At 35.7% G+C, this 16,901-nt stretch overlaps 1 protein-coding gene across 9 annotated transcripts in view; it reads right to left on the minus strand.

Annotated features, from left to right (window-relative positions):
* FRYL (FRY like transcription coactivator) overlaps window positions 1-16,901 on the minus strand; it is a 133,795-nt gene that overhangs the window by 14,844 nt on the left and 102,050 nt on the right. For all 9 annotated transcript variants that reach the window (XM_062492759.1, XM_062492758.1, XM_062492756.1 and 6 more), the window contains 8 exons: window positions 15,329-15,526; window positions 13,975-14,136; window positions 13,610-13,684; window positions 12,313-12,489; window positions 9,461-9,664; window positions 8,412-8,582; window positions 4,229-4,482; window positions 1,892-2,099 (listed from right to left, as the gene is read on the minus strand). In XM_062492759.1, the coding sequence (XP_062348743.1) occupies window positions 1,892-2,099; window positions 4,229-4,482; window positions 8,412-8,582; window positions 9,461-9,664; window positions 12,313-12,489; window positions 13,610-13,684; window positions 13,975-14,136; window positions 15,329-15,526 (1,449 nt within the window). The remainder of the gene's footprint in view (window positions 1-1,891; window positions 2,100-4,228; window positions 4,483-8,411; window positions 8,583-9,460; window positions 9,665-12,312; window positions 12,490-13,609; window positions 13,685-13,974; window positions 14,137-15,328; window positions 15,527-16,901) is intronic.

A 16,901-nucleotide genomic window follows, 5' to 3' on the forward strand; every position in this document is an offset into this window, starting at 1 on the left:
CTTTTTAGGTAAGAATTTCAGAGCAAATTTCCATCCTGACAAGTTTCTGTCACATTGTGTTTTTTCATTAAATGACAAACTAATATATAATTTTCTCTGAATAGTTATGTAAAATCAGCTCTGGAAAATGCAATGAAACAATAAAACCAGCCAGTATCCATAAAGACAACTACTCCTTTCATATCTAGGCCTCTAGCCTCAGTATACTGAGATGACTCTCTGATGTCATGACGACTCTTTGCCTTTACACAGTACAGATAGCTCAACTTATTTTCACGTGTTTGTGTTGCAGAAAATTTGAGAGTTTTATGAGTCAGTATGCAACCTGTGTAGCACAATCTGTGTCCAAAACTGCCACCTGCAGGGTTTCTACCTTCTTCAAAAATCAGTTCTAAGTTTATGATGTTTCATTGTGCAGACTGTCAGCTTAGCCTAATGTAACACTGCACTCTGCTATGTACTATTTCACTAACCCTGGAAGTTACATGTAGATTAAAACTATATAAAGATTATACAGACAGCTGCAAAGTAAACACAGGAAGAAGGAGCCAGAAGGCAAAATGGAAAGGTCCAGTCAAACAAGGCCTCCCAGGTACTACTTGATCTTTTTAATCCTTCTCTGTGCCCAGTAACGAACTCCTCAGGAACATTTTTTGCCCATGCTTGAGCACTATTGTGCGGAGTATCCAACCTTCCAGCTGTTAAACCAAGTTTCATCCTTCTTCCTAGATCCCTTGTTAATGAACAGAAGAGAGTATGAGCTCTCGCTTTACCACTTTCAGGAAATTAATGAATGTGTGAAAACCAACTGCAGCAAGCTTTGGTATAATAGGGACAAACCAAATGCTTTATGTCTAGATGAAGCAAAAAGACAAAAATCTACAACCTGTAACAGAAATTTCATGGCCACAGCGCAACACAGCTCACCATAAAATGGAAAATGGGTATAGATGTGCAAACAAACTATTCCATGGGAAAGGCAGAGTATAAATTCTTCACATTTAAGTTATTACCCATATACACAGGATAAAATATGTGCTAGTGTGGGGCTTTCACTGAGAAATTTATTATGATATGCCAAACAGCAAGTAAAATTAGTATTAGAGATACAAGAAAGAGCAGAAGCCATAAGGTCTTGTCCGGAATGTTCTCTGAGCTCATTTGGCACATTGCCTATACATAAAATGAATTATACTTACTCTACCACATAGGAATTTGCAAAAAAGCATGACTTTTAAAATGTAAAAAACCCATCCCCTACATACAGTGAGGAGGGAGCCATAACAATTAAGCCATGGTCATTTTGTGTTGGATAGCAGATCTATGAGGTCAATATAGTTAAAGAGAACACATTTGAAACATCCAGCTCCAGTGAATGTCCTGGTGTTTCAATTACTTCTCTGCAGAAATAAACCTTCTTCTTACATGACAGATGCAAGATAAATTCATTAATGTTTGTCATGCTGCGATCCCATAATAATGACGTGCACAAAAAAAAAAAATAAAACAGGAGAAAGACATTAATTCTGTAATCATCACAGATCCTGGGTGATGTTCAGAAAATAAAAGAAGGGACACAACCTAGACTAAGAGCTTGCAAGAAACACTGAACTGATTTTTTTTTTTTTTTTTTAGCTTTTCTCAATTTTTGCTTGTTTTCTGAGCAGGTTCACTCCTGAGCAACAAATATACCAGATATCCTATGGAAAAATAGAGTATGACAGTGTAACATTACTTTAGCAATGTGTTTTTCTGGCCTGCTTTTGATTTGCTTTCTAAAGCTTCTTGCTACCATAACCTTGTGGCTTTTGCAGTTTCAAGGGGAAGAACAGTTTTAGAAGTAGGAGGAAAGGATTTCAGATGAGCAATCATATACAGAGAATCCACTGACCTGAAACAACCTTGAGAAGACATGAAATGTATAGACAGCACAAGATCCATCTGTATCTGACAGCATTTGATTGACGTGGCAGCGCCAGGCTTGCTCTTCATCATCATAGGCCACTGGCTGGAAAGCTGCCAATATGGCAGAAAGAAATGGAGAAGGAGGAGGGGAAGTCTGCACTTCTGGGAAACCATCCTGCTCTTCTTCATCTTGGCTACAAACAATAAATAACAGAAATTACCTCTTCAGCAAACTTTCTAGGAAAAAAATCACCTTCATTTTGGTAAGAAGGAAAAAATTAATAATTTTGGATTCAAAATAGTATTTTGTAAAATAAGTAACAGATTAACTAAGGTAACTATGAGCCAAGTAAAGAGTAAACAGACAAAAACTTGCTACTGCAATGTATTAAAAATTGCTTATACGCTCCAAAATTTACTACTGCATGTCACTTCGACACAGAACTACAAAGAACTATCTGGAGGTTATATATAGGTATATACAACACTATATATAAGTACACCACTTAGAAACAGGCATTTTTTTCTTGCCCCCACTAACTGAAATAACATCCCGTTCTCCAAATTTTTACTGATGTGAACAGATGGACCACCAATATCTGTAACAAATTTTAGCCTTCCTTAAGGGAAGCACAAGAGCTCATTTAGCAATGTAACAGTGCTTCATAACTGTCTTAAGTAACATAAGCAAATGGAAATAGATGAAATACTCATTTTTATGGGCAATCACTTTAATGGGCCTTTGTTCACAGAGCAGTCTGCTGTCATACCTTCCATTAGGCACCAAACATGCAACAGAAATACCAGACTATAAATTAAACAATGCTACTATTTCCAATCATTAAAATAATGATTAACTTAAAATATTCTGTATTAGAAGGGATGATACATTTTGATATTTCCTCTTGTATAACTGTATGTAGGCAGCAAAAATATGTGTAGGAGGATTCCAAGTGTACAGATAATTTATTAAAATAATCTTTTAAATCACATACTATGTGATATGTTTCTCTATGACAACTGCCTCATCCACAGCAGCACTAAGTACATCTTAAACAAGCCTCAAATACACCTTAAACAAGAAGTATAGGTGCCAGTTTTAGATACCTTCATTTTAGTAGCTCAAAGCTCAAAAGCTAAGACAAATCCCATTTGATTAACATCTGTAAGCAAAGCTTCAAAAAAGATTTTCAGATATTTCCAAACTAGTGTAACAACCCTATCACCTGCCACTCTTTAGACTAGAGCTATGGGATGTTTCATTTGCTTGCTTAGTGTAAATAAAACAAAACCTTGAGGGATTGTTCAGTTGCAAATTTGGCACCAAACTGCGCTTAACTGGTACCAGCCTTGAATTTTCACAAGGCCTAGTGCAGTGGGTCATGTATGGGATCACAAGAGTCAAGTTTCTCTGTCTTTCCCAGTAAAACCTTCTCAACCAACTTCTTTTATATCTCCTGTTGTGTTCTTTTCTGAAAAACCCTCCTTAAGAGATCTCTCTGAAAGAATAGATGTCAAATCTATATATATATAGACTTCTTATATGTACCAAGTCTCTCCATTATTCAATCTAAACTTCTGAACAAATTTTAAATATGAACAAGCCTATGAACGATTTGGATTTTTTTTTGTTTTGGTTTGTGGGTTTTATTTGTTTGTTTGAGGTTTCTTGTTCCTTTTCCTTCATTTTTAGACTGTTACTTCCACGGGACTTAGAGTTTCACTTTAAATACAATTCAACCAGCTAGGATGAACTTCAACTTTTCCTTTCAATAGTTATTTTTGTTCTTCATATTAAAATGAAAAAAAATGTTATTTTACTTTAAAATATCTTAGAAGTATACAGGAGACTTATGAACCTTAATAATAAAAATAACCCTTGAGCAAATCCAAGGATAAACTGACCTGACTTCTACAGGAGCTTTGATTAAAAATACCCCCAACTTTTCCCCCTGCTGTTTTCATGTCTTTGGGTGCTGCTATGTCAGAGCAGTTAAAGAGCTTTACTCTGTTACACTGTTTGCAGCTGATTTTTCACATTTCTGTCCTACTGATGGTGAAGTGCTAATTTCTTTTATTTGAGAATTCTCATATTTTCCTGCACAACTGCTTTCCTTGTAACCAGAAACAATTGCGGAAAAAGGTATTGAGTTTAGTTGCTGTAACAGGCAAAACTGATCAAACATTATTTCAGACATGCAAACCACTGTTTTATATTTCTGTATTATGGGATGAATGCAAATCTCTACACCATAGAAAAGCCTGTTTGATAATGCACTGATAACATGTAATTTCTGTTACTTATAACCAGTATTAATCTTACCTAGACAAACCAGAGAAGTCAGCTTCTTCTTCTTCACATCTCTCATCCAGCTCTTTCAAAGCAAGAGTGACATCCTCTTCACAGACAGATTCAGAATAGCTTTCAGGAGCTGCAGCCTCTACCAGTTCTGGGGTCTCTTCCAACTCCAGAGATTCGTGACAGACCAGACAGTCTTGCTGCTCATGCAGCAGGTATGAGCCAGTGTCTTCACTAGCAGTGCTAACCTGTTCATCCCTTACTGCTGAACTGCCTTCCTGTGAATCACACAAGCACAACAAATAAATAAATCCATTTATTAGAATTACTGTCAGGGCCTATGTATTCTTATCAGTTTTTAGTATGGTAAAGTAACAGTTATAAAAGATTATTTACAAATATTTATTTTAACTATTCAGGTCTTTGGCTCGTTCACAGTTTTACTTGGTCAAAGACAGGAATCCTATTTGTAATGTTTATAACTACTGGTAAACATTAATATCCTAGAATTAGAATAAATACAATTTCTCAAATACATTTAATTAAATCTGTTAGAAAATACTGATAGAAAAATATGCAAACAGCCTCAACCTTAGTGAGATCAAACAAACCCAAGACTTCATATTTTACTTTTCTAGGTAAGGATCAAAATGACTGCCTCATGCTTGCTTTTGGAGTCTAGAGCAAGCACCTGAATATTTCTTGTTCTTTCCACTCTCCATTTTAACAAATTTCTAAAGCATAACTACTTAGCAGCAGTGTAATAGATAAGCAGTGGGAAAGGGACATTCCACTGTTTTTATTATTTTGCCATTACTGCTAATATGGGCATCTTTTAATTGTTTTACCCTGAATCTCTAAATGTAGGCTTTCATTAACAGGCAATTACAGAGAGAGAGGATAATTAAACTCAGGTAGGTAATATTAGAATGACCCTTTCTCCCTTCCTCCATTAGCATTATTATATTCATTAACATCACTATATTGAACAGACAGCTTAAGATTCAGTTAATTTATGATGAATTCATTTGAAACCTTTATATTGGATTCCTCTGTGGAATAAAAATAACACTTGCTATTTCCTAAAGGCACAAATTACCACATATTTTCATTCTTGGTATGCCAGTCTTCCTCTACAGGCATATCTAAAACTTCCAAAAGAACCTTTGGACAGCTCTAAGTGTACACATCATTTCATGGTTTTCATTTGAAACAGATCAAATAGCTGTACACATATTAGAATAGAGAATTCAGCTTTAAACAGACCCGTGTCATTTTCTTTCACAGTGATCCATACCAAATCTCACTTTGACTATAGTACTCCTCAATGTGACACTGCTGCCATTTGACACAGCTAGTAACTTTACTTCTTGTGCCTCTTTTGTTAAAGTAAAATCTGGAATTCCTTTTCACAAAATAGTCATTTTGACCAACTAAGCAGCTGAGGCACATGCAGGACACTTTTACAAAACCTCAACAAAATAATTTGGATTGATTGAATGGTCTATATCTGTTACAGATGTTAACATAGGATACAGAGTTGCACAGATGATGACTGGTAAATGTACATATGAGAGATGTACTTTTTGAAAATATGCTTATTATTAGTCAATAAATTTACTACCAAGTTTAAGTCTTTATAGTGCCATGACTCCTGATTTTGTTTTCAGTGTGTCATTGGACATTACTACCAGTATGAATATTCCTGAAGTATCTTAAAAGGTGATATTTACAGTTATATAGTTACCAGTGCCACAGAACCGTAGGAAAATTATTGCTAGTAAACCACTCCCTCACAAATAGATAGTGCAAGTAAGTAAAAGAGAGAACAATTTCAGTCAGAAACTTTCATATACATAAGCTTGTAAAACTTATTTTTGAAGAAGATTATTCTTCTCAGATAGACAGGAAATTCTTAACTGGAATGTGAAATATCTTTTTTACATTTTCTGGGAATCAGCCAAATACACTTAAGTAAACTATTAACTTAAATACAGCATCCATATGAGACAAATAAGGAAGTCAATTCATCTAACCAGCACACACCTGTGTGTGAATAATGGCTACAATTTTTCCCATATTGTCTTGGGTAAACTTTGATATACACTTATTTATATTAAAAAAAAAATTGATAACTGACAGTTAGCATATAATGAAATGCTTGTGTTGAAAGAGTTTTATATATAAAGTATAGAAGCACAGGAAAAAACAACTGCCCTATGCTACCAGTTGTACAGTGTAAGTATTCAGAACAAAATCAGTTTTACTGGCTTCATAAATTTCAAGATGAGTCAATGGCATGTGCGTTTTCAAGCTCATTCTAGTAAAAGGCAAAAAAGCCAGCTCTCTTTTTGAGCAACAAAATCCAACCAGATAGCTAAGTCTTGTAGAGTAATAACTTTTGAGTGTTGGAATAGTGCTTGAAGAAACCTATGTACTTGTCCAAATCTCATATTCTAACAAGCGCAAAATAAACCTGGAACACATCATATCTAGTGAATGCATTTGTATGCACTTGCAGTGTTGTTTTTTACATACAGCAAGTTGTTCTGATGCTGCCTAGTCATGGAATTCTTTTACAGCCCAGTTTAGATGCTTTCAATATTTTAAAATTACAATGGTGCTTTTTTGTGTGAATATTTTCACCTGTATTATAGCAGTATAGTGATTTTATAAAGGCAGCTGCAAAAGAACAATAAATTCTAAGGGCGGTCTCAGAAAGAACTATGAAAATGTAAAAATTAGTCACAGCTGAAGATGTACCACACACCAATAGTGGAGAAGACAGAAGTTTCATTGTGGTGAATTTCATTCTATAAAATTCCACCTTATATATTGCTTCTTGCTTCTGAAATCTTAACATAAAGCATCTATCCTGTGTCCAAAAGGTTCACCCAGATAAAGTGTTCTTCCTCAACAAAATTCTATTGGATCAAAAATGAGTGCTGCAGATGAGCACAAGAAGTGACAACAATTTGTTTGACAATCTGAGCACAGGTGTTCTGCAACAGCTCAGACAATATATCAACAGCAGCGTAACGAAACAATTTTTTAAAAAGCACATAGATAATCATAATGGGAAAATATGAAAAAATGTGGGGGCAAGCACTTTATGAGTGTCACAATATTCCACCTTTAAAAGGTGAGGTTTTTATCGCAGGAAATCAGCCACTCTCCCTTTATTATACCATTTTGTTCTTACAGTTTTCTTCATTGAATATTTGTTATGTCTGTGGTCTGCCTGTTAGTAAGAGCAATTTTTCTAGTAGCAAACAGGTAAACTAGAGCCTTTAGAAACCTGACCTAGCCCAGTCACTTGAACTAGTCAGTAGATTGTTTAAACCGGTTGGCTGAAGACTCATTCTTAAGTGTCAACAGTGCACTCACTGGTTAGTCAAATACACATAGGAATGGCTTAATTTTCTGGAATACTCAATAAAACTGCATGTACAGTTAAAGATGGGATGAGCTAACATTATGCAAATAAAAATAAGATTGCCAGTAGCACAAATAATTTTAAATGAAGAGATGAAAAGTCCACCTAAACCAAGCCACTTGGAGAAAAATTGTAGCAGATGAGAGTTTGTTTTAAATTAGGGGTGTCTTTTTAAATTTTAAATTATTCAAACATTTGAAAACACAATAAACTGAAGTACTCACAGATTTGCAGGCGGCCATTAGCTTGAAATCTGTCTCAGTCCACATGGGCCTTTCCAAAAATGTATACCACTAGCATCTGGAGTCCTTTCTAAAGGTTTATTTAATGGAACCAACTGCTAACACAGCTGGCCTGAGGTTTTATTCCCATATAGCACCAATCACAACCCAAAGAAAGCAAAAAACAAAAAAGGGGGGGACAGGGTGAGGGAAATAAAAAAGTATTTGAAAGAAAATGTTGCTCAAGAAGGATTTCAACCATATCAAGTAAAAGCATCTTGAATATTAGCCTGTTTCATTCTGCACCATGAAATGATCACGATCAGCCCTTCAAGAATATTTTTAACCTGTGGCAAGTTCCCTCAGTCCATCCAAGTAGTCTCCATGCTGAGGGAACATTTTGCAAGAACATGCCAACAGGTTAGAAATATTAAAAGCAAATCAACTAATCAGTGTAACAGATGAAAATTCAGTTGAAAAGAAAGCAAGGTTGCTACTAAAACTAGAAGGAGCCCAAATCAGCCATGCACCAGCCCACATTTCTCCCCACCTCAGGCAGCTGGTTGCTAGAGTTATCTAGAGAAGAAGCCTCCAAACTTGGGGTCTCAGTTCTGATTTGAAGCACCTCTTCTGTTCCCACACTGCTAGTGGAATCTTGAGACTGAAGTGATAAACCAGCATGATCTGACACTGTTTCATCTATGGCAGAATCACTGATTAACTAAGACAGAAAAGAAAAAAATAAAATTCTTCACAGGAAACAAAAACTGCAGGTAAAGAACACATTAGTTTTGAAATAGGCTGTTTCAGTACTGTTAGCTATTTGAATTTTATTAGCATATTATGAATTTCGCAGCTTTACACTAGAATTATTACAAGCACCACATGCATTTCTGCAACATTTCATGCTAAGAAGAAGTCTTTCCTTTAAGGAAAATTATTTTCTTTCCTGTTTTAGAAGTTCTTTTTGCTAGACTAAGACCATTGAAAACCAGAGTATTTTGCTGGGAGCAACATTAATACAAACTTTGCCTAAAGTCTGAAAAGCAACATATGAATCAAGCTGCTTCCCCATCAAGACAATTTTTTCTTAATTTCATTTATGTAATGCAGAGACGACTTCTGAGTGGCCAGCATTCTTGATTTTCCTAAGCTATATGTACACATGCTTCAAAATCCATAAATAAATTAGCAATTTCTGTGCTTAAACACAACTTAGACCCCCACATAACCACTTAATACTCTTGATTTTATTTAGCATTTGGGGAGGTTTTTGATCTAGAAATCCACAAAGATACACACTTTATATATAATAGGTGCAATTTTGTGGTTTTATTTTAAAAAATACAGTAAGTGTAAAGACAAAAAAAAATTAATATAGCGCCAAAATTACAAATCGAAAATTATAAATTATAAATGATGTACCAATGTGGTAAAGTAACTTCTTTCCTTCATCGATGCTGTTATGAAAAAGAGACTTAGCCACATCAACTTAGTTTCTTACTATGTCACTTAGACTGAAAGTGAGCCACACTTACCCATTAAACGTGCTAGGGAAAGCTTAAGTTCTCAGATTTCTTTCCCAGAAAAATAACCTACCATCTGTGAACGAGACAGTATCTGACTTGCAGTCAGTGCAGCCTCTTCTTCTGAAGACTCATCAGTATCCTCCTGGTTGGTCAAGTTCAAGCTGGGTGTGCTACCAGAGTACTGACACTCCTGAAGGGACGGTGTGTCTCCTTTGTCAATACTGTCAAGAGAGCGCCTGCGAACACCCCAGTTGAAGTTGTCCATGCTTTCACCCTGTAATAAAAAGTTTGCACATATATGGTATGTATGAGTTTCAACATAATTAAATTAATACACAAATGAGACAGTGATGAGTACTGAATGCGTCATGAACAGAGTTTCAATCAGCCCTTTAGTTTTATTAAAATTTTAAGTACCTTGTTAAACGCTTGTAAAGAAAATATATGGCAAAGGAAGTAGAAATCTTTTGAATATCTTCTTGGAAAGTAACTCAATATGTAATCTAGAACTAGATCAGTATTGATTTTATAATCTGACTAGAAAGTACAAACACAGCACAGACAACAACAGATGAACAAGCCAGGGCACCAGGCTGCAACTTACCTGCAGCTCCTGGTTAGCAAAAAGGAAAACACATATAATTAGAAAGAACGAGGACAAACACTTAAAGATACTCTAGAACCAGGGAAAAATGTTTTATTACATAGGATTTGCCAACAATAAAAGACTGATTCAAGCTCTGGAAAAAAAGCTTTAGTCAAAAAGCTAGTATTTAAAATAATGTCTGTCTAATGATATTAAAAAAAAAAAACAAACTGACGACAAAACACTAAAATCAGCATGCTCATGATACATTTTCTCTAGCGTAACACGTAAAGCAACTGTTCCAACAAACATTGATGAAGTTCTTTAACTAACACACATGAATCTATACTGACCACATCCAACTGACAAAACACCATCAACAATAATTATATACAAGGTGTAGAAAAGATGATGTTGTCACTAATTGTTTTACCAGCTACTTTGTGTCAGTTTTATGAAGTGCACCCTGAATACCAATAGCTGCATCCATTCTCTTTGTGCATTTTCAAGCTGAGATATTTGGGTTTCAAATATCCATCATGCTAAGTGACACCCATATCTTAAAACCACTGTTATTTTAATTCACAAGTACAATAATGATATTTGATTTTCATCAAGCACTTCATCATCCTTCAACAATTCAGCTAAGCAATACTGAAAACATGGGAAGTTCACTTCACCGGTCTACAGTTACTGAAACACCACTGAAATATCTAGCCCCAAACACGGCTCCAAAACTCCCTCAACAGAGTGTCTCTTGTGGTGACTTAAGAAGTCACCATGACCCAATAAATATGCAAACTAAACATTTTATAATTCCTTTTTCTCTTAGTGGTTTCTTTTCCTCAAAAGAGGATGAAAAGTTACGGCAAAGCAAAATAATTTAAAGTACAACAAAGTACAACTACTGTGGGCTGAAGCATTTCAGTTTAATCTGGATATTACTCAGATGTTAATGCAGAAGCCCCAGTTCATAATGTTGACATTTAATTATTAGCAATAAAGAACATTCTATTTTTTTTGGTGAAAAAATAAGCCAGAGCTTTTATACCAAATGTGCAATTTGTATGCAATACCCTAATTCTGTACTATCTGTGCTCTTAATTTTTTTTCTCTAGTACAGCACTACATGTTGCATTCAGGCAAGTAATAAAATGAAACTGTCTTTTCTTAATTATGATCTGCTGTTAAAATAGCTCAGAAAATTAAGTTAAAGGTTAACTTCATTTGGTGAAGTTTTCAACTTTTGCCATCCTATCTGCAAAGTCCTGTCTAGTGTTAAAATAATGTTTTAATACTACTGAGAATATTCGACTACTTGTATTCAATATAGGAAATGGTGTCTGAATAGTATGTGGTCACATCTATGCAATAAACCATAATGAGCCTGTACTTTTTCTAGAAGGTGCAAACACTGGCTGAAGTGAAGCCATACAGAGGAAGCAGGAGGAAAGTGAGATAAAACTAAAGAATTATGGGGGAAACCCCTGTAAAGAGGTCTAGATAAATCAAGAAAAGAACAATAACTGTTTTGATAGGTAGATATTCTTAGTAGCTTGTGTACTCATGACCAGTAAGGATCTCCATTACTAATTCAATATTTTGCAGAGACTGTAACAAAACCACTGCAAGCAACTAAAATGCATTTAACTTTTTCCTTCCCGGTCCTTTTACATTCATACTTTTAAGCTTCAGCAAATTCTGGTCTGAAGCCTTTTATTGATCTGAAACAAGTAACAGCTGTTAACAGAATCTTTACTCTTTCTTAATACTTAATTTTGTTTTACCTCCCATCTCTCTTTTTGACAGAAGGAGAAGCAGAGGAAATATAAGAACTGCAATACACCAGATATAATGCAAAAGTCAGAGCAAGCAATTAAAGAGAGCAGGTGAATTGTATATAATGAGATAGTGTATCATACAATTTGTTACTTTGAAAGCCTTTCAGCAAGTTCTCAAAATCCAGAAACTTATCAGAAACAATGATGATGCCATTTTCTTAACACACTGTTCCACAATTAAGTTTTCTCCTGCATGATACCCAGGTGTCCCTGCTGACATTGCCTTACACTGTCATATCACTTCACTTTCAGATAAAGTCATGTAAAAATCCCTCCAAAAAAACCTCAACTCTTCACCCCAAAACCAGTCAACAACTTGCACCAACTTAACCCTGCAAAGTTTTTGGCCCAGATTTCCCTATCTAAGCTCCATCACAAATTCTTCTGAACTGGATTAGCCAGTAGGGCTGCCAATTCCTTAGAATTACACCAACACAACCTTATTTTTAAAATGCTTTCAAATGGAAACACACAGAAGAAACCCCAAGGTCTCACCTCCGCATCTTCCAATTCAACATCTAAAAAGTCAAAGTCTTTAAAAACTCCAAATTGTTGTTCACTGGTATTGTCTTCTACAGCCACTTCCTCCTCTTGAATCACTTCTTCTGTTGCTGAAATAAGACTAGTTTGTTGATCTCCAGCTTCCAAGTCTTCGTTAGAAGAAAATACAACCTGCAGATACAGGTCAAAACAGAAGTAAGAACTTCCAATTTCTGTAACTCCAGAAGTCAGCTATTCTGCTTCCTCCCATTTAATGGAATTAGTGGCAGCCAGCATGACTACCCCTATATTGATAACACTTTGCTTCAAGACTAGTAGCATTTTAAACAACATCTTTAAATTAGGGGCATCATTCTCTCCTTAATGTAACTACGAGTTATAAAAATAGAAAATATATCACCCAAACTTCATTTTCATAACCACAATATCAGTCAAATTTAAGAACAAAAAAATCCATCATAATAACAATCCACATGACACAGACCATATTGTTTTCACCTACAAACTTCTGTGGAAGGAACGTACACCTTAAAAAGGAATCCAATACTGGGCAGCTGTGACCTTCACAATCTTCACAAATTACAAAACTCTGTTTATTTCCATACACGTTTTTAATCTCTCCAGTTTCAGCTTTCAGGCATCTATTTTTAATTATTTTAGCTTCTTCCGCTAGATTCAAGATCCTTCTCCCACCAATATTTTCCCCAGGTAAGAACTTCTATGCTACAATAAAAAAATATGTTCTAGATGATAACGAAGGTAGGCTATCCACTTTAATTTAAAAGCTGCCAATGTCATCACCACCATTGAGCATAGTATGCTAGTGGGACTCTTGCTACAGAAATAAAGCCATCAATCTATTTTTACTCAACAGTTAAGATTATTGCTCCTATAAATAACCATGTTTGAAGGTATATGATCCACTGGTTATTTTCAGTGGATTCTATGATATTTTCAACACAGCATCAACACCCTTGCAGTCCTCAGCTACTGCTAACCCTTCTCTCAAAAACATCTGTAAAGGACTAGATAGAAATTTAGTCAGAACAAGGAAGACCTAGTTCAATTCTATTTTCTAGCCAAGAAAACCATGCCCACCGGAGTCCTTGAGGAATAATACTAATCCATTACTTATGATTCTTCTTTTTTATCTTTCAATTGGATTTGTGAACTGCTGAACCAAAGCGAACTTGTCCAAATTCACTGTTCGTAACTTCACAAACACCTAAACATGCAATAGCATTCTGCTATTTGGGTTCAAAAACCAAATCACATCACCATCATCACTTACTGAAGGATTCTTGGGAAGACCAGAATCTGGACCACACAGAGAAAGCACATTCATTAACTTCTCCCTAGTCCTTCTCTGAAAAACATACCAAAGAAAATCACGTAGCACGGCAGCTGTTGGAGGTGCAGGTAAAAATATAAAACATTTGCATTTTCAATTAGTCATATTGCATATTGACAGCCTCTAAAAAGAATTTTGAATTTTTTTACTTTTCACCAGTATCAGCTTTTAGTTTATGCCGTATTAATTTACTGTTTCGCTAAGACATAATACAGACTTCAAATACCACTTCAATACGTTTTTTCTTAATACATTCACAAACACTGTCTCTAATACATGTATAAAGTGTTTGAGGCACAATGTACCTGGGATGGCTGTGGTCTCTTCCAGCTGACAGGAACCAGTGCATTTGAATTGGAGCCTGAGGAAGTTGAAGAAGTGCTCCGAGTCACAGCAATGACTTTTGGCTTCCCATTTCTACCAGCTGCGCTGTGTTGATCACCGTATTTATTCCCAATAATTGGTGTCTAGCAAAGACAACACTTTCTTAAAATTCAAATCTTTATTAGTAAAGACTACACATTTGACTTTAGAATCTAACATTATGTGAAATGTATGCGGGTTTGTCTGTTTGTAAGCGTTTTATAAAGCCCATGTCTAATCCCCTGAGCCTTGGTACACTGGGAAATACAAAGCTGAGTTCTTGCACCCTACGCAGCAAGCTGCCATTCTGTCCACTTGTGTGGCTTTGAATTATGCACATTTTAGGCTGACAATCCAATTATACTTTTAAGCACACTTTAAAACCAACCATGTTCTAAGTTTAAAAAATGCAAAGCTTTTCTGCAGAATCATTCCCTGATACAAACAAACTGTTTTCACAGACCAGCAACTTCACAAAAACACACACACTTCTGAAAAAACAATTATCAAATTCAACTCTTTTGACAGCAAATGCTAATCCAATGAACTCCGTGGGAATTCATCTTGTCTCTCAATTATCTGCATGCCCTGACACTTCAATGGTGAATGTACTTATCAATTTAAGTAATGCTCCTAAGACATCTATATCTCCACTTTTCTAGGGTTAGCTTGAACCAGCTCTTACTTCTGACCACTTCTAAAGTTTCTGCAGTTTTCACATTGCTACATTACACTGCAGTCATTTGGCCATGCTCTCCTTTTCAGGTGTATCATTGGTGGTAGGGGTGATATTTTAAACCACATGAAGTTTTTGTCCAAGTGTATCCCTCTCACATTGAATTTCCTAAAATTTGTATCCTATCCCTCCTCTAAATTTCCTCCCCCTTCCAAAGGCATGCCAAAACTGCAGTACAGAATTTTAATACTCTCAGACCTTGAATGCACAGCCCTTCATTTGTTGAAAGCCTGGAATGTTCAGCTGCAAGCAGCAGCCAGCTGCATTGTCTGCTCTCTGACACAGCTGAGAAACCCTTGAGAATAATCTTACTGACTTTTAGTAATTAACTCTCCAGATAGTCAAAAAGGGGGAAAAGGCAAACAAACATCATAAAAGAATTTGAAATTTATCTTCCAGTATGACTCTCGTTTACAAGAACATAAAACTTCAATCTCTGCCATTCTTAAAAATTGTACTTATTTAAAAACATACATATAAATGTAGAAGGTAACAGAAAATAACACCCGAGTTTGTAACAGGAAGTCGTAAGTGCACTGTCGTCTAAATATAATAATTACCTCTGATATATCAAAATGAAAATCTAAGGTCTTCCCAGGTAGCTCCTTGGAGACATTATTAAAAATTTTCGTGAAAGATATTTCCGGAGAACCTATGTCCCCTCCATAAGACTTTGGAATATCATTAGGCACAACAAGGCTTGCTGACCGGGACACCACCAGTTTCAAAATATTCAGGGCTTCCTTCCAATATGGACTCTGAAGAGAACATACACAAATCACACAACAATCCCTTCAACCACAACAGCAATTTTTATGCATTCTGTAAGAATCCCCAACCCCAAATCTCTGATCTATTACACATGGCTGAAGTGGCTAGCACAGGTGGGAAACTTCAGACCCTGAAGTGCCAGGAAAGCAGTGGCAAGGTAGCGGGCCATCCCGTGGTGTGTGGTCAGGTCCAGCCAAGCAGGCTCGGTAGCTCCAGGTCACTGGGCCAGCCACAACCAGATCATGGTCCACGTCCCTCCATCCCTGCAGTTACACCATGTTGTGTTTTTTACTATTGTCTGAAGCATGTGACCCAGGAGATAAAAACTGAGTATTTAACCAGCACTTAACAACAGTAACTGACAGTATTCAAATGAACTATTCCACCTCTTGCCATCTTTAATTATTTTAGAGTTATGGGGAGAGTAAATGGAATTTGAAACAAGCAAAACTATTCCTTGCTTGAAATACATGAAGAAATATAAAAGATTTTAACAAAGAAGTGAAAACATTTACAAAGTTTTTTGTATCAAATCAATGAAGTGCTTAAAAAAGCTATGAAAAAAGGGTGAGAATATAAAAGGCAGAGCCTTAGATAAATGGACTTTCCTTAAAAACATGATTAAGGCACTGTAAATAATTCAGTGGTTTCAATTACACACACTGTGGAAAGAATCAGAAGAAGAGACATAAAATACAGGCAGCTTTGTGCAAAGATTAAGATTTACAGTCCTGGAAATGCAAGGATTCTGCCTGAAACGCAAATCTTCCAATTTTTGAAATCAGCATGATGTCTGCTTTTTTTTTTTTTTAAATTAGGAGGCCATGTTTGTCAAAATATTTTTTATTGCGTTAAAAAAAGTAAACACCCCTTTCAATTTTCTAAGTAGTATATGCTTCATGCTTCTTTGCAGATAATGAGAGTCTTTAATAGTCTCCTCAATTTCTGTGCATCATAAGCATAAAATAGGAGTCTCAAACTGGAACTATCCTGTAGCAACTTACATTTATTTATAACAGCCATTGTCATTGCAGAGGGCTGAAAAAACACATAGCTTAGTAGAAGCACATTTAAAACAAGACATGATAATTTATGATCTTTTCTTTAGTCCTTTATAGAAACATATTTTATCAAAAATATGTTAAGACGTCTTCTCTGGAATATTTGTTTTGCTTGTACCATCTTTTGATAGCTTACATCTAATTAAGATTACATTCCATGGTAGTGTGGGCTTGCACAGAAAGCTCAGAGAGAGGTTAGAGGTGAAGCAAGAAGCAGCCAGGCTATAAAAACTATAACTAATGCTAATCATTCCATTTTGCCTAATGCACTCTGACAGGAGCACAATAGCTAAAGTACATA

This window comes from Cinclus cinclus, chromosome 5 (assembly GCF_963662255.1).
Source record: "Cinclus cinclus chromosome 5, bCinCin1.1, whole genome shotgun sequence".
In the NCBI taxonomy this organism is placed as follows: domain Eukaryota; kingdom Metazoa; phylum Chordata; class Aves; order Passeriformes; family Cinclidae; genus Cinclus; species Cinclus cinclus.